Consider the following 18,178-nt stretch of genomic DNA (forward strand, 5'->3'; position numbering starts at 1 on the left):
GGGCTCATGACTGGCCCCTGTCGGCTCCCGAGGCCACCTGTGCTGCGAATAAGCATCGTCCTTTACAGGTGAACTACTTCCCTCACTACCTGACCAAGGGCACCGCTTCCACTGTCACTTCTACGGAGGAAAAGGGGGTCACCTATGGAACATACTTTACAGCTGTTCATCTTCTCCTTGCAGGGAAACCAGGGAGAAGAGTCTCCTTTCTAGAGGGCCAAGTTTTGTTTCTCTAGTTATTCATTTTTCTCATCTGGACACAGAGAAAATGCCTTCCATTTCCTTTTGCTCTACAAGGTCAGTAGCCAAAATAACTGGGGAAAATGGGGCGGGGAGGGGGGTGGAGACCTGCACAGTCGGTCAGCAAGAACAGAGTCCTCCTGAATGTGGCACTTCGTGTTTAGAATGGTATATACCCTTGGGCCTTTGCACCTGACAGGTAAGTAACTAGATAAATGCAAAGACCAAACATTACAGAGGAAGAAACCAAACCCAGTGAAATCCTCCTTTGGGGTCACTGATCAATGTTATGAGGCCTTCCTTAAGCTAATTATATGATTTAGAATTTATTAGATGTGGAGCTACATAATTTTTATCTTTTTAAATCAGAAGCGGCATTGTTTTCTTAATTTAGGAAACCCAGGGTATATTAAAAGTATAGTATATTTTAACTGTGAATGCATTGCTTATTAAAAATATACTTAGGAAGCATATGGTCTATAGACTTAAGTTCCTCTGAGAAAGAAAATGGATGCTCTTGGAGTACGGCAGGTTTCTAAAGTATTAATCGCTGACATTTGCACAAGAAAAATATAACTGAACAGGTGAAACAGAGCAGGACGCTATGGTCCTTGCCCGCCCCGCCACGTCCTCTGCCTGCCTCCTGTCTGCGGAAAAGCTTTAGCCAAAGAATGACTTTAATCAGAGAAGTGAGAAAATGCGGAAGCAAAGGAAAACAAAGGAGACCAAATAATAGTAGTTCAGTCATTAAGCATAATCGGGGACCTTCAGTTCCTCCTCAAGGGCTATAGATCATATCCTGGGCCGTGTCCTGGGAGCTGTCTTGTAGACACGGAAACCCACACCAGGTGGAGAAGTGAACTACACGATGAGTAGACTGTAGCCATGACATAAGCTGCCACCATTCCGAGAACTGGCCTCAAAGAAATGGAAACAAGCCGACCCTGGAACTGAAGACTCATGGTACCTAAAACCATCAAGATGACACTGGTCAGACCACTGATGACCAGGTTCAAGATGCCTGTCGGGGCTGCCTGTGCCGGTTCTGCACGGAGCCCCCTCCCTCCGTCTATAAAAGCGCTTGCCCCCGACTGTCGGGGGAGGGGGGAGTCGGCCTTTGGACAGGTGTCCCCCGCCACCACCTGGTTGCCAGCTTCCAAAATAAAGCAAACTTTCCTTTCCACCAACCTGGCCTCTTTATTGGCTTTTGAGCAGCGAGCGGCCGGACCCCACTGCCGGTTACACAGGGACTAGATCTAGGAAAATAGTCTGTTCACACGTCACTGACTGTTCACTTCCTAGGGTTTGGGGCATGAGTCTCTTCTTTTTTGGTAGCTGCTGAACACGATTCACTTTTTTTTTTTTTTAAATATATAAATTAATTTATTTTTGGCTGCGTTAGGTCTTCATTGCTGTGCGCGGGCTTTCTCTAGTTGCAGCGAGCAGGGGCTACTCTTCATTGGGGTGTGCAGGCTTCTCATTGCGGTGGCTTCCCTTGTTGTGGAACATGGGCTCCAGGCGTGCGGGCTTCAGTAGTTGTGGCTCGCGGGCTCTAGAGCGCAGGCTCAGTAGTTGTGGCGCACGGGCTTAGTTGCTCCGCGGCATGTGGGATCTTCCCGGACCGGGGCTCGAACCCGTGTGCCCTGCATTGGCAGGCAGATTCCTAACCACTGCGCCACCAGGGAAGTCCCATGACTCACTTTCGTCTTCTGAAATTGTAATAGGTTCTTCAGTCTGTGTGTGTAGATATGTGTATGAATACATAAAGTATTTGATATTAATTACGCCTTTTACATGATTTCACGGATTTATTTAACATGTTTTGAATTCTATTATTAACAGACTTCTTGGTTAAGCTGTTACCACAGCACTACTCTGTTTCTGCCAACGTAGCGAGTGTGTTACCGACACTAAGACACGTGTGCAGTTTTCTGCATTCTCTACCTTAAGACAACACTGACTGAGTGACTGTTAGAGACTCCGCCGGGGAGGCTGTGGGTCCGCCGAGGTTTTCCTTTACTCCCTGCCCAGCTGGGAATTTGCAGCACCGTTATTTTCAGCCCTAGGAGACCGGAGTAGGAGAGCCACGAGACGTCCTGCAGGGCACACCCCTGCTTGGTGCCGCGGCATTAACCTGCAGCCACGGGAAGGGTGGCAGTTCACCTGATGAGCATTCACCCATTAAAGTCACAGTCGAACGAGGACTCAGGCACCAAGCTCAACAGGAAGAACAGTCTTGAACTGGTCCCCACCTCGTTCCTCAAGACAGTCAGTCTCGACAAGTCATTTACTCTACAAGCCAGGAGCACCTACCTGACCTCCGTAATTGCTACAGGGGGAATTATACACACATCAGATGAAGCTCCGAGCGATGTGGCAGCGGTTCACAACGCTCGAAACCAGGGTGAGCTCAGCACACACAGAACGCGGCTGGTGCGTCTGCATGAGTGAAACCGGCGTTTTCCAGCTGATTTTGTTTATATTTTGGCCTATTTTGCTATTTTTCAGCTAAATGAATACGCTCCATGTTTTCAAAGGTCGGTTAACAGTCTGAAATTTTTTACTGATAAAAATAAAAACATTCTAGGGCTTCCCTGGTGGCGCAGTGGTTGAGAGTCCGCCTGCCGATGCAGGGGACGCGGGTTCGTGCCCCGGTCCGGGAAGATCCCACGTGCCGCGGAGCGGCTGGGCCCGTGAGCCGTGGCCGCTGAGCCTGCGCGTCCGGAGCCTGTGCTCCGCAATGGGAGAGGCCACAACGGTGAGAGGCCCGCGTACCGCAAAAAAGAAAAAGAAAAACAAAACAAAATAAAAACATTCTAAAAACTGTAAAGATGGAAAAGGAAACTTTTGTTTCCCTATTGTTTGGACTCTATGAGGAAGAAACGCCTGAAAGAAGGACAAAACTTCAGGGGATCTGTATTGCTGTATAAAGTCTTTAATTATTTTTGGCTGATGGAAACGATTGTCTTTTAAATCTTAGCTATTTCAGTGTGATTGGGGCTGTGTTTTCAGGTGTCTGGACCTCCGTGGGTGGTTTTCCTTGAGCCCTGTCTCGCCAGATCAAGATGTTTTGCTCTCGTCTACTTCTGTTCCATGAGTGGGTCCCTTGCTTTGTTTCGCGTGTGCGTGTGTGTGTGTGTGTTCACACAAAGCTAGTTTATCTGTGCTGATTACCAGATTCCACTATCTTGTGCACGATACTTTGTGGAATTGTTTTGCCGGGGTTCATCCCAGTAGTAGAAAGATTCCCATCTGACCTTCAGCCACATTCCCCTCTTAGCGGATTGATTAGAATGGCTACAATGACAGCGTTCAGCACGGCTGGCTGAATTCCAAAAAGTAATTAAGAGGATGGAATTGGATGCCAGAGGATGACTCATGCACAAGGAGGTGACCAGATGGACGGGGTCAACACACAGGTCAGGGCACACATTCAGGCCTCCTGGCGTTTTCGTAACTTTCAACCCCAGTTGTCCAAGGGTTTCACGCATACAGATAACTCCCCATTGACTCAGGGCTTGTTTAGATATCTGGAGTTCGGCCACCATCCCCGCCTCTGCTGCTTTGACCATGAGCAACTCACAGGAGCACGACCTAGGAGGTGGGGAGGTGGCCCGTCACCATCTCTTCAGTGCCTATCATGGCAGCCTCTGCAGTGAAAAAAGAAAAACCGGTAGGGAGAAGACGGCCGTCGAAAGTTGCGGCGAGCCGCTTCTGACCAGCAGAATGACGAATCACCACACGCTAGATTCTTCTCGCATCACACTTTAGTGGAGTACAGCTTGGTTTCGGGCGGATGGAAGGAAGACCCCGTACGCTCGAGCCTGTCTGCTTATATAAGGGCTTAAGGACTCGTGTAAGTCCCTGATTCGTCCGTATGGTTATCGCATTTCGCAAGCCGGACTTTGGATAGGCCACTGCTTCAAAACCTGATTAGCATATTAGGTGCATACGCCCTAGCGGCATACTTAGTGCATGCGTAATGGCTATCCGGCCGCGCCCTACATCTCCCCCTTTTTTCTTTTCGACCATTGCAGCGGACATTGACCTGTACCAGTGCTCATACCGGGGTATGTACACGGTGTACCGGTAGTTTCCGCTTGCATTCGCAGACACCCTCCTGCGTGCAATGCTCGCAATCGAACTGCAGGGTGCAAGGGCTGTCTTCACGTGGCATGGGCTCCTCATGGAGGTGCAATGGTAACGAGACCTCTCCGTGCAGAGGCAGCCCCTAGGGCCGATCCCCTATAGAGGTGCAATGGCGGCAAGGCCCCTCTGTGCAAGGGCGATCATATGTTTTTTAGGGTGGAGAGCCAGGCTGCGGGGGACTCGCCTTCACTGATGGCCACAAGCGCCTGAGTGAGCATTATCCTATCTCGCCGGGTTCGAATGCGAATACGACAGACCAACCAGAGACACAACACTATCCCAAACAAACAGCAGGCTGCGAACAGTCCCACACCCACCCATTCCTTAAAAAAGGAAAATGCTCTAGCTAGCCATGCGGTAAATTCTCCAAGAGTCACTGGATCCACTCTGGTTGCATTCAGCTGCAGGATATTCAACTTCTGCTTAAATATCATCTTCTCCGCCTCGCGGGACCAATTTCCCTTTAGGAATTCTCCAATCTGCTTGCTCTTATTCAGAGCATCCAATCTGTGCTTAGTGGCCTAGCACAAGCCGTATTCATCTCACAGCTAGTGGAATACAATACTGGGAGAATGGTACTTTGAGAATGAACGGGGATGGGGACTGGCCAGGTTCGGCTAATTCCCCAAAACGTCTTGATCTCCGCCTTGAGCAGGGGGAAGCTCATCAACAGTATCCAGTCCAGTGTCACTCCTTGAGCGCTCCACATCGTTCTTGGGATTATCTTCCACGACTCTTGTTAACCTTGTCGGGACCCAAATCGGATCTTGATCCTGAGACCAGACTTCTCTGGGTATGAATGTACACTTTGGCGGTTCCCGAACCGCAGCGCCAGGGGGGGCGCTAGCAATAAAAGCGGAAGTCTGAGTACATGTTAAAGCTTTTGATTTAGCAGAAGCACAAAATGGCGGACGAGCACCCGCAGAGGCACAAAATGGCGGACGAGCACATGGGGAACTGCCATATCGTCCTCTTTCATATTCGGCAGCTGCTTCTTCCAGATCCGCCTCCTCCTTGGGATTCAACTCATCTTGAGACAAATAAAGCGCTTTAAATTCATCTAAAAGTGGATACAATCCTGGCGTTGCATCCGATTTTTCTATTTGGTTTTCTCTCCTTTTCCTAGGATTCTTAGGCCTATCTACCGTAGTCCCTATATTTTCACTTTCTGACGCACTATCTTGATGTATGCTAAGAGCTTTACGGCCCATCTGTACAATATCTTCGCATTTCCCTTCTCTTAAGCACGAATGTATCATTCTCCATAACGGAAACGTGCCTCGAGAGAGCTCCCCCATTTTGTGACGATCAGCCAAGTCCTTCCCCAGTTTTTCCCAAGAAAAACTGGAACAGTCAGGCTTCCAGACACCGCAAACCATGGGGCGGCACCATCAATATCCTGCAACAGTTTACTAATAGTTTTATGTGAAATCTTAAGTCCTCGATCGTTCAGAAGGGCTTGGATGGGCTCATGGAATCCAACGGTTGGTTCCGCGGATGAACTATTCCCCATAGTTCACTCTCATATATGAACAACTTGCTAAAGCGGGAAGATCTCTGACCTATCTAATGGCCAGGGGAGACACACTCGGTCGGGCTGATGGCACCGTAGCCACACGCAGACAAAAAGTGCGACAGCTACGAAGAGAACGAAAGCGAAAATAAAAATCTCGGGCTCTATTGCAGCAAAAACATACCTAAACTGGACTACTTAACGGCGGTTCACTCCATGTGTCGAGTTCTGAATCGGTCCTCCATGCGGGGCGCGCAGGTTCCCGGGTTTCGGCACCACTTGCGGCGAGCCGCTTCTGACCAGCAGAATGACGAATCACCACACGCTAGATTCTTCTCGCATCACACTTTAGTGGAGTACAGCTTGGTTTCGGGCGGATGGAAGGAAGACCCCGTACGCTCGAGCCTGTCTGCTTATATAAGGGCTTAAGGACTCGTGTAAGTCCCTGATTCGTCCGTATGGTTATCGCATTTCGCAAGCCGGACTTTGGATAGGCCACTGCTTCAAAACCTGATTAGCATATTAGGTGCAAACGCCCTAGCGGCATACTTAGTGCATGCGTAATGGCTATCCGGCCGCGCCCTACAGAAAGTCAAGATATCTTGAGAATACGTGAATTTCGGTTATATTTATCTTGTGCTGCTTCTGCCTTCTTCTGCCATAAATAACCGAGGGTGTTCTGTATTTAGTTGAAAATGCTATTCCTAATGACTTTTGTTTTTTTGCGGTACGCGGGCCTCTCACTGCTGTGGCCCCTCCCGTTGCGGAGCACAGGCTCCGGACGCGCAGGCTCAGCGGCCATGGCTCACGGGCCCAGCCGCTCCGCGGCATGTGGGATCTTCCCGGACCGGGGCACGAACCCGCGTCCCCTGCGTCGGCAGGCGGACTCTCAACCACTGCGCCACTAATGACTTTGTAAAACTATTTATATGGAGGACCAAGCAGCCACGTGCCCTGTGCTTAAAAGAAAGAGGGAGGCCTCCATCAGGCCCACTAACCGGCAGACGGGACCATCACTGGCCGGGACCTGTGGCGGCTGGCACTGCCGTGGGGAAACCTCCGGCCCACGTGATCCACCCGATCAGCCCGTCCAGCAGTCACCGGGTTTCCTAAAATCTAAAGACAAAACAACAACATGGTCATAAGGCTTGCCAGCCGTGGGAAGGAAAGAATTGTCAGCCAAATCAATTCAACTTAGAAGCAGAAGCTCTAAAGGCAACTAAACTTAGCTTTTAACTGAAAGGTTAGCTGAATAACCTGGAAGAGGAAAAAGGGCTCACCCCAGGCACCCCGTCTTCTACAGCACAGGTGCTTTGCCGCACACAGGTAGGGGCGAGAGAGCATCCCTCGGGAGGCACCTTTCTGTTGCTGCTACTGCCGCCGAAGCCAAATCTTTTGAACCACAGTGAGAGTGGCTTAAAGACGACTCGTCACACCTTCGGCCCCTCTTTCCTAGTCTCAGCACAGCCCCTCCAGAGACCACAAAAGCGGGGGAAACACTGCGTTTCCAAATGTCCCGCTTGGGCAAAGGTGCATGTGAGGTTACCGAAAACTCAGAGACAGAAGTTTCTGTGTGTAATCAGCTTGGAAGCTCATGGCAACGTCGGCCCTAATCCAAAGACACCAATCACATTTCAGGGCTAACCTGAACGGTCCTCCTTTACGGATAAGTCTGCCTCTGATTCACACTACAGGTTTGCATCGCATCATATATGAGAATCAAAGCAAAACCTCCAGCTCACTTGTAATTTGAGTCAGGAAGTTTTCAGGGACACAGGGAAGGAACCGGGGTTGGGAGTGACGGAAATTAGTCTGTTACAGGCGGGGAACAGGGAGTGAGCTGCAGTTTGCTGGTGTCAGTGGGCTGTGGATCGGCGCCCTCTAGTGGACATATCACAAACTGCACCGGCTCAGACCCAGGGCCTGGAGCCCTGGGATGTCTCACCTGTGTTTTCATGGAAAAGTTCAGCATGACAGGAGCAAGTGTTCTGAAAAGAGGACACAATATAGAGATGAATGAAGCCTTTCTGAAGGAATCCCTACTCTTGAAAACCACTCACAAGCCTGGAAGACAAGGCAGGGGGATGGGTCTAGAGCTGATGATGGAAAAGTCATTCTGAAAACTGGTCGCAGGAAAGAAACCGGGGGGAAAAAAAAAAAAAAGAAAACCTTTGGAAACAGATGCAAAAATGGATCTCTTCAATCACTGTTCCCTATTTTTTTCAGTTATAGATGAAGGCCCAAACCAACCACAACCAAAAACCAAAACCACAACGAGAGAAAAACCTTCAGTAATACCGGTAAGTCATAAGTAAGTCGCCACGGTTCACTTTGCAAAGTATGTGTTGCCAAACGTTTGGAGAATCGTAGTTCAGCTAACCCTTAATTAAAATTTAGATTCAGTTGTCCTTTAATTAAAGCAGCCACGCTCATCACTGATTTGGGGGTAGGCGGTCATCATTCTAAAGCAAAGTAAAGAAATCATCAGCGTGCTCCAGACTGGGAAGCTGCACAGATCAAAGATGCATGGAAAATGCAAGAGAGCCAGCAGAGAGCGTGCCCGGGATGGACACCAAAATAAAAGAAGGTGAAAAAATGAAAACGGATTGGTTTGGCAAGCGGATGTGAGCGGGAGGTTTACTTCACACACCAAAGGACCGTCTGCAACCCGGGGAGGAGGCTGGGCGTGTCGGGCACTGGCCCTACTGTCGGACATTTTTATGCTTTTCTTCCAGACATCCCGGAAGTCCTCCTGGCCCGCGGGCTCGCCCCAGCTGCACTTGCTGGGGGTGGACCGCTCCGGGCTCGGGCGGGCCTCACTGCTGCTGACGACATGGCCGGGCTCCGCTGGCTCCCCGACATCTTCTTCGACGCTTATCTGCCGGGTCAGCGTCCGGCGCCGGGCCAGCAGGGGCCTCAGGCTCCTCCTACAGGGACAGTGCCCGGGGCCGGGGCTGCACTGGGCAGCGGGGCTTCTGAACCTAAACCGTATCTCCTCCTCTTCGCTCCCACAGTCCAGGCCGCTGTCCGGGCTCCTGGTGGCCGAGCGGCTGAACCGACAGCCTCTGTCTTCGAACACGAAGTCCTCGGCCTGGGGGCCCCTGGGTCCGGCAGGGACCCGGGAGCCAAGCGGGGCCCCGTGCCCCCTGCAGGGCCTGGCGGGCTTGGGCTCTCTGGCCAGCCGGGTCCGGGCCCTGAAGCCCTGCTTGTACAAGAGCTCACAGGGCTCTCCATCCTCCTCGGCTACTTCGGGGACACTGAAAAGCTCCTTACTGCGCTGAGCCCTTTGGGGACACTCGGGCAGCTCCAAGAAAGCACGTTCAGTGGTCCTATTCTCAGAGCACTCCTTAAGGGGGTGGTGTGTTAGAACAGGTGCCGGGAGTCAGGGTGTGATCAGATATGAAGTGGGGCAGAGGGAAGGAAAGAAAATACAGACAGAATTAGTCTCCGAGGCCATGAGGGACAGAAAGCATGCTTGTAGTCGTGGCGGGAGGGGAGCGGGGGGGAGGGCAGATGGCATGCTCTGGCCAGGGCTCTGGAATGAGAACAGAACGGGTTAGATGGATGGGGCCAGAGCAGGTGGGGGTGGGCAGAGTGCAGGCAGAGCGGCCTGACACCCTCAGGACCAGCCATGCAGCCCCAACAAGGGAAGAGTGGCAGCTGGGCCGCGGGTTAGACGGATGGGGCCGGAGCAGGGGGGCTGGGCAGAGCGCACGCAGAGTGACCTGACGCCCTCAGGACCAGCCATGCAGCCCCAGCAAGGGAAGAGTGGCAACTGGGCCGCGGGCGCAGGGAGGATGGTGGCAGGAGGCCTCGTGCTGACTGAGGCGCTAGGATCTGTGACGCGGCTACACCCAGAGGCAGGGACGTCTGAGCCCGCTGGCTGCACCTTCAGAAACTCGGAAGGCAGCTGCCGTGGGCCGCCGGCAACTGGAGATGATTCACAAAACGGGGACCCCAACCTGGCCACGCCACTGGACTCTGCACGTCCATGTAAGCTCTCAGCACCCTCTGAAACCTGTCCTCGTGCGCAGTAACCTACGGCCTCTCTCCCTGGCTCAGATCTCAGGCTGTGAACACGGGGACCTCGGCACCGGGCACCCCGAAGTCACGGCTCTGGGGACGGTCTTGCTCTGTCCGTGTCTGCAAAGGCTGCCTGTCTCTCTGCCAGACCCCGGACCTCGAGGCCCCCAGCGAGGAGCCGCGTCCCCGCCAGTATGGTGGCTGGCCCACCCAGAGGGGCCTAATGGACATCGAGGGGCGGACACCCCACGGCCCCCGTCCCGGATATGGGTCTCTCTCCGGATTTGCCCTCAGCCCCCTCCTCTGGTCCCGCTGAACCGGCCCGCTGGGCGCCCCTCCCGGGACACTCCAGCGACTCCACGAAGCCGTAAGCCCACCGTCTGCCCCGCCACGGGCCTCCCGGGGGTGCGCGTTGAAGACGCCTCCGCGGGGGAGCATCGGATTTGCTTCCCTGCCCCCTAGCCCGCCGGCCTGTGCGCCCCTCGCGCACCGGGACCTGGCGGGGTCGACCCAGGGCCGCGTCTGCCGCGGGTCTGGAGCCCACGAGGGCTAGGCGAGGAGGGCGTGGCACACGCTTCGCTCATTTGCTCACGAGCGCCCCACGGAGGCCGTCTACTCCGGGGAACACGGAGGTGGAGAGGGAGAGCAAGGAAGCAGCGACTCAGCCCCGGGCGCCAAGCGGGGCGCACGTGAGCCAACGGGGCTGCCACGTGGGAAGGTGAGCCCGCGGGCCGGATCCCCAAGCTAAGTCTTGGAATTTCTGAAAAGAAACCAGAAGTCCAGATCGCTGAACTTGCCCTCTGGGCCTCCTCCCCGGGGGACACGGTGACCTTTGGTTTCTCTGCTAACGCGGCGCATTAAGTACCATCCCAGAAGCGTCATGGGGGAGGGAGGAGAGGGGAAGCAGATGAGCTTCGCCGGCCCAGCTCGTGGGGAAGCATGGGGAGCGGGTCAGGCTGGACCGCGGGCAGCTTGGGACCTTCCTCCGCCAAGAAAGGTCACGGTGAATCCTGCTGGACGGCGGCCCGGGGCAGGGAGGAGGGGGGCCGGTGGGGAGAGCAGGAGCTGCAGCCGCGCGGGGTTTGCACCGGCACCCGCAGGTTCTCCAGCGACAGCGTCTCCGGGGCCCTGCGGGGGGCCTCTGCGGGGGGGGGGGGGGGGGGGGCTCTGCGGGGAGCTCGTCAGGCAGCCTGGTCTATGCAAGCGGGCACTGAGCGGGCTGTCAGATCTGGGTGTTGCCTTCCGTCCACCATTCAAAATGCGTGGCTCTGTGTTCCCAGAGGAAGGCCGGGGTCAGGCGCGGTTTTTCTCTCCGAGGCCTTTTTCACGTGAAAACCCCACAGCGGCCCGACCAGTTCTCCGGCCCTTTGTGTGTCTCCCGCGCTGGGCTGGGAGCAGCTGGAGGTCGGAGGTCACGTCCATCCTCATACCCCAGCCTGGCGGAGGGCCTGGCGCACAGGGGCGACCAGCTCGTGCCGAGTGAACAGATGCTTGCCTGGAACGGGCAGCGGCAGCAGCAGGACGGCTCCTGGTGCGTCCTGGGGCCTGGAGCGCGATCTCGGTCAAGGTGACCCCCCCGTCAAACCCTTGGCTGACGGCTACGCCAGAGGCAGAAGCAGAGGGTGCCGGGGGCCCAGGTGGGGGGTGTCTGAGAAGGGGCTGGTGTGTGGACCCCGCTGTCCTCCAGGAGGGAGGACCCTCGTCTGACCTCCTCTGACAGCCCCTCTCCCTGGCCCTCCCGCGGTCCAGCAGCGTCCACCTCGGTTGAGAATCTTTGCGCGACTCGCTCCCAGTCTCCAGTCTGCCTCGGAGGCGGACTCGCGCCCTCCCAGCCCCTGCCCCTCTGCAGATGGCCACAGAAGCCAGGGCTTTGGCAGGGCGGGAATCTTCTTTGTTCTATTCTTTCCGATTCAGTTCTTGGTGCAGAGCTGGGTGCCCCTGGGGGTGCCCAGTGGATTCTCCCAGACTCCTTCACCCAGAATTTGGGGAAAGAGGAGGGACAGGAGACCCCGAGCGCAGACTCAACAGTGAGCGAAGCCCGTGCGAACCTGTGGACTCTGCTTGCAGGGCCAGGTGCTGCCTCTGGAGCCAGCCTCGTGGCCTGGCAAAGGGACAGGGATGGGGCGGCTGTGGGGACGGCGGGGAGGGGCCCGGCGCCCCGGCACTGACCTTGAGGGCACTGCGGGCCGCGCCGCCGGGCCGCCTCCGGGCCGTGTCCTCCAGCTGCATCTCCGAGCAGAGTTCTTCCTCGTCTTCCTCCATGATGTCCGAGAGGTCGGACCCCCGGCTGCTCTCCGTGTGGTACTCGTCTCCATGGCAACAGTGCGGCTGGGCAGGAGAAGGGGATGCAGATGGAGGGGCAGCTCCAGCACGTGGGAGTACCCAGGGCCCCTCCTGGCTGGCCCTCCCCTGCTCTGCCCACTTCTGAGCTCAGAGTCGTGTCCGGGTGTCTGGGTGAGAGGCGCTCACCCCAGAGGTGAGGGAACCACAGTCCCCAAGCCCACGGCGAGCTGGGATGGCAGACAGAGGACCAGCCCAGGCCCTCCAACTCTAAATCCGGACGGGGGCAGGCAGAGACCCCTTGGGCTCTTGGCAGGACAGAATGCCAGGGGGCTCACAAGACACACAGGAAAACATTGCTTTTCTGGGTACCGTCAGCCTCTCCAACTGAGTGGCTAGACAACGGCTCAAGCGACAGGTCGTAAACTCAGGTGGCAGCCTGACTCGAGGCCCCCCGTGAGCGTGTACGTTGCATCTAGGGTCAGGGGGCAGAGAGTCCTGGGTGGCAGGCAAGTGGGTACAAATGCACCATTAAGGGCGCCTAAGAGTTTTAAGAAAACCGTGCAGTCTGAAATTCACACACGTGCACGCACTGGGCTGTCAAAGAACAGCCCAGTCCGGGCGGGGTGGGACCCCCCACTGTGTGGTGTGCCCACTCTGTGCCCAGTTTGGTCACTGACACCGGAGAAGGCCCGCTGCTGGGGGTGCTTGGGGAGGAGTCTGGGGACGGCGGAAAAGGGTCAGCAGAAGAGCAAGGAAGAGTAGCTTGCTAACATGTAAACCGAACCACCAGCAGCCCTGATGGGGTCTGGGGATTTGGGGGCTGGTCCAATTCAGTGGTCCCATTCCCACCCTCAAAGCAAGTGCCCATTATTCAGCGTCTCGAGTATTTGCAGCAACTCAAACTGCACACCCTGCGAGCTCAGATTTATGAGCCCCAAACATGCATAAAGCTATTTTGTTTCTGCTGGATGGCGTCCATTAAGAGCAATTTCTTTATTCTCCTGGTGGGCGACCACACAAGTGCCTTTAATAGCATCTCGAGACATGTTTATTAAAAATACCCCAGTTTCAATCACTCCCCTAGATAAAGACGTGTCAGCACGTGAGTGGCACTAAGTTCCTGGCCCGCTGATGGGAAGGCAGCGTGAGTGCCCAGGCTGGGGGTCCCGACCCAGCCCAGCCCTCAGTGAAGTGGCCCAGATGCTCTCAACCTGAGAAGTCTGTGTGTCAGCATTTGAGCTGCTCCAGCCCTAATTCTTTCAATCAGGCACTGCAGAGAAGACGTAAAAGTGAACTGATTTTAAATGAATAAACAAAGATCAGGTTGGTTTGAAAGAGGTCTCCCCAAGGCAGATGGGAAGGAACTCTCCTCGAAAACACAATCTCACGGGATTCAAACCCGATGATGAGTTAGCAATAAACCCATGGGATGGAAGGAGGTGTCTGCTGTTTGCCAAATACATCATGGATAAGCCATTCCTAGGACTCCTATTCCTCTCTTCTGCCCAGTGAGATGTCACGGGGAGTCTTGATGGAGCTTCTGGAAAAGATTTTTCTACCAGTTAAAAGAGATGTGCCTGCCTGAGAAGAAAGCCCCCCTCCTTTTTCCCTTCCCTCCCTCCCTCCCTTCCTCCCTTCATTCCTTCCTTCTTGGGGTGCTGTCATATGAAAGTGTGACGGCTGGAGCAATGGCAGCCACTTTGTAACCATGAGAGAAAGGCTAAAAGAATGGAAGATTCAGAACCTAGAGCCAGGACACCACTGAGCAGCTGAATCAACCTTGCAGCCTCCTACCTGAGACTTCCTGCGATGTGGGAGAATGAAATGTCTTTGTTACCTTAAGTCACTATTAGTTGGGCATTCTATTTCTTGTGTTTAAATGAATGCAGATAAAATTACTTTAATCTTTTAGATAAAGAACCTGATGGTTGGAGAAGCTGAGTCACTTGCCTCCTACTAGCAGTGACAGAGCCAGGAAATGAGTCCAAGTCTGTGAGATTCCAAGGCCTCTTCCTGGCTAGGTTGTGACACTGCCTTGCTGCAGAGCTGTGTGTTGAGGGGGCTGGAGGATCTGACATCTGAGGGGTCTTCAAGCTCTGACATCTCAAGATCTCAGGACTCTCCAGGCCCCACTCTTCCTGTTGCCCAGACTTAGGTCTTGACACCATTAAAGGACATTCCCATTAGAATATGCATAATCGGAAATTGGAGACCAAACCCACACTGGATGGATTTGTCACTTGTGAGCCCGGTCTGGGACAAGAAGCCCTGACATTTTTGTCCCTCCAAGGGTGGGATGCTGACCGTTTAATTTCTGAGTCTCCCATGATGCTTAGCACTTAGCAGACGCTCATCACACATCTGCCTGACGAACGAAAGTAAAGAAACGAACGGTAGGTTTTGCCTAAACTGAGACCAGGCGGTTACCTGGAGGCTCACCTGAAACACAAAATCAGCCCATGAACGGATACTCACACAGGGCAGTCAGGGAGGGCAAAAACCTCACATTCCGACTTTTGAAACTGTCCCCCAGTGAGGTCACAAATGCGCAGGCACTGTACAATCTACACTTCCCAATGGACTGTGACTGCTGTCACCCGGGACTTGGGGCCGTGCACCCAGGAGCTGCACTCACCGGCTTGCCTAGCTCCGAGCCTTTCAGAAACTCGTCCACCGACGCGCCCCTCCTCTTGGCGTCGGGGGACTCGTAGCTGTCTTCCTCGTCCGAGTTTGCGTACTGCCCACTGCTCCTGTCCAGGAAGACGCTCCTTTTCTCTAGCTTGGAAGAGAAGAGGGGAGGTGTCAGGGCAGAGGCCGCCTGGCCCTGGGGGCCAGGCCCCACAGGGCTCCATCCTTTCCTCTGCCTCCTCGGAGCCACTGTGTGAAGGGACTTGGGGTGAGTGACCCGCACAGGCTGGCAGGCATTTTCTGATGCTGCCCTGGGTGCCCGCCGCCCCTCCCATGCCCACCAGAACTAGCTCCTGCCTTTGCAGGAGGTGCTGAGGAAAGGCTCCTCTCCCTCTGTTTGCCACCCTGGCCCGGCTGTTAATGTGATCAATTAACCTTTTCTTGAGTATGGAAGCTCAGAGGTTTGCTTTCTCTCCACACCTTCTGAAAGGGGAAGGCAGGCCGGGGGGAGGTGGGGAGGTGGCGGCTGTCCCAGGCATTCCTGGGCCCAGCCTCTGGCTCCAGCCCGCTCTCGGGGGTCCTGTCTGGGAGCTCAGGGTGGTGGGATGCGTGGCTGCTACCCGAGAAGGCAGGGAGGGGGTGCAGAGCTCCCCCCCCAGCCCCTTCCTACACCAAAGCACCTGGGCTTCTGCTTTGCGGGACATCAGGGCGGAGTGCCAGGGTGCCCGTAATCAATGTCCACATTCTGAGGCATTTCCTTTAGTCAAGGGTACAAACTGCTGTGTAACTATTAACAAATCGGGAGATTCCACAAAAAGCCTGGATTTCCAGTTTCTCAACAGGCACTTAAGTGCTGTCACGGTACCTCTTACCCCTCCCTGTTGCCTGGCCGTGGCCCGCCTACCTCAGCTCTGACCTCTAGGGGTCTGGCCTCTCCTCAAGTTCCTGACCCAGCCTCCAGCCCGGAGGGGGCCTGGCCCAGACCCTGGGATGCCCAGGAAGTGAGGGTCTCCCGGCATCGGCATGGATGCCTCCACCTGCATCTCAGAGAAGGCACTGCCAGGGGTTGCCGTCCTGGAGAGACCCCCGTGGGCTGACTGGGCAGAGCTGAGAAGACCACTGACCACCACTGTCCCCTCTGCCAGGGCCCTAACCTCGGGCTTGCAGCAGACAAGCTGGGCGCCCTGGTAGACAAACGCGCCCAAGGGAGAAAGATGGGGGTTTGGCCCAGGCAGGGAGGGGCCCGCGGCCTAGCCCAGGTCCACACCCTCCTCTCCGGCATCACCTCACGGCTGCTTCTTACAATGTCTCGGCTCACTGCACGTTTCCTCTGGGCCGTGGCCACACGGTCACGCAAGTACTCATCCCCACAGTCCAGGCGATTTCTAGCGATAGGCATGCAAATGTATTTACGTGCATGCATTTCTATGTGTAGGTATCTATGTATACATACGTGTATATAAATGTGTGCGTGCATGTATGTACACACACGTACGTACATATGTCTATTCGTGTGTATACACACACACACAGGCACATACCCACACGCGCAAACACACAGACACGGCTAGAAGTCTGAAGTGAGCCAGCCAGGTGACCCTCGTTTAGGAAGATGTGCCCCAAGCCCACTCCCAGGAGGCACCTCTCAGATCCCTGGACACAGACCAGTGCCTGGTTAGCGGGGTGTTAGCTCGTCTGCTAAGCCAGGCTGGTGGATAACCCTTTCCTCTGGTTATCTGGGTCCGTATCTACGCAATGGAAACACACGTTGATTCCGACAGGCTCAGGCCTGGAATGCAGCCCTAGGGGAAAACTGGCGGATGAACACGGCATCCTTCTCCCCACGTCAAGGCCCCCACTCTGGGTGCTGAGTGTTCGGGGCCCGTCTCCCCGCCGACTCGGGGTGCCGATGGAAGGTCCCATCCCCGCTGGGCTGCAGGGACGGACCGCACGGCACGGGCAGCGGTACCGGCGAGGAAACGCCCAGCCTTACCCTGCTGCTCTCAGCCACCCTCTGCGCGGCTTCCCGGGCCATGGCCTTGGCGACGGAGGTGGAGACCGGGGCGCCCTGCGGCTGCGGAAGGATGCGGCTGGGCGAGGGCGACCGCCGCCCCGGGCCCGAGCCCTGCAGGCCGGGCGGCTCCAGCAGGTGCCCGTGGGCCGGAGCAGGCGCCCGGCCGAGCTCCCAGGCCTCATGCGCCGCGGCGTGCGGACCCAGGTGTTCATCTTTGGTATCGGGGGCTCCGGCACTTGCTAATGGCTTCGGTGTGGGAGCAGTTCTCAGGTGGGGGGCAGGAGGCACCAGGAGGTCGGGGGGGATGGCGGCGGCGGCAGAGTCTACGGACTCGCCCTGGGCGGAGAGGGTCCGCACGGTCACACCCTTGGCTTCGAGGCTCCGCAGCCGCACCAGCTCCACCGCCGTGCTGTCCGCCGTGGGAGAGATGATCTCAGCTACCTGCGCGCAGAGAGAGCGGGGTCAGGGGTCAGGGGTCGCCCGGGCGCCTCTCCAGCAGCCAGGACTCTGGGCCCCGCCTACATCCAGCTCAAACCACACCGCCCCGCCCAGAAACCTCTCTAGGCGGCAGCCCCGCCTCCCGCCCGGTGGAGGCCTGCGGGCACCGCTGAGCACACCCTCTTCTTCCGCGTCCACAGCCAATCCGGGAGCAGACGCGGGGGCCGTAGAGCAATCAGAACGCCGGGCGTGTTACTGCCAAAGCGTGGCCCCAGGGAGGTGCCGGCAGAGGCCAAAACGGGCTTCCGGCCGTGGTGGACACGTGACTGCGGCCCCTCCGGGCCCTGCCTGCTGGGCTTCTTTCTGCGGGGAGCGGGGAGGAGAGAGGGCCGTGCAGCGGCCGCTCTCACGGGGCGAGCTGGGACACCGCCCCGCGTCTGATGCAGCAGCCCTGGCCCTGGGGCTGCGGGGAACACGGTGGGGAGTGGAGAGCAGGCAGAAGCTTGCTCCAGCCCCGCCTCCCAAGGGCAGCCGTGTCTGTTTCCTGTGCCCGGACCTGCTGGGGCTTGAGATTGCGGGCTCCCCTACAGCGGGCATTAACACTTCCCTGCAGCGTTTCCGGGGCATTTGAACTGCCGTCTCGCCAAGAATCGGTTTGGTGGAGTCTACTGAGTGGGCCCTGATATCGTGGGGCTCGAAAGATGTGAATTTTTGGTACCCAGGGGAGAACAAGAAAGGTCCGGGGCAGGACAGGTAGTCACTGCGGGAGGAGAGCAGAGAGCACTCTGGGAAGGAGGACTGCGCAAAAAGGATGGAATTCTCCGTGTCCTGCAGCCGAGCCCGGGATGGCGGCTTAGGGGGTGCTTAAGTAGCTGCTGGTGGGTCTTGGG

General features: G+C 56.0%; 1 protein-coding gene across 3 annotated transcripts in view; it reads right to left on the reverse strand.

Annotated features, from left to right (window-relative positions):
• The window catches only part of RIMBP2 (RIMS binding protein 2), a 139,287-nt gene that overhangs the window by 45,598 nt on the left and 75,511 nt on the right, over nucleotides 1-18,178 (reverse strand). For all 3 annotated transcript variants that reach the window (XR_004345484.1, XM_032603398.1, XM_032603399.1), the window contains 4 exons: nucleotides 16,830-17,291; nucleotides 14,844-14,987; nucleotides 12,095-12,253; nucleotides 6,901-7,018 (listed from right to left, as the gene is read on the reverse strand). Coding sequence is in view for 2 of the 3 variants with exons in the window: in XM_032603398.1 (XP_032459289.1) it covers nucleotides 6,901-7,018; nucleotides 12,095-12,253; nucleotides 14,844-14,987; nucleotides 16,830-17,291 (883 nt within the window). In the remaining variant the exon portion in view is untranslated. The remainder of the gene's footprint in view (nucleotides 1-6,900; nucleotides 7,019-12,094; nucleotides 12,254-14,843; nucleotides 14,988-16,829; nucleotides 17,292-18,178) is intronic.

This window comes from Phocoena sinus, chromosome 14 (genome assembly GCF_008692025.1).
Source record: "Phocoena sinus isolate mPhoSin1 chromosome 14, mPhoSin1.pri, whole genome shotgun sequence".
Taxonomy (NCBI): Eukaryota; Metazoa; Chordata; class Mammalia; order Artiodactyla; family Phocoenidae; genus Phocoena; species Phocoena sinus.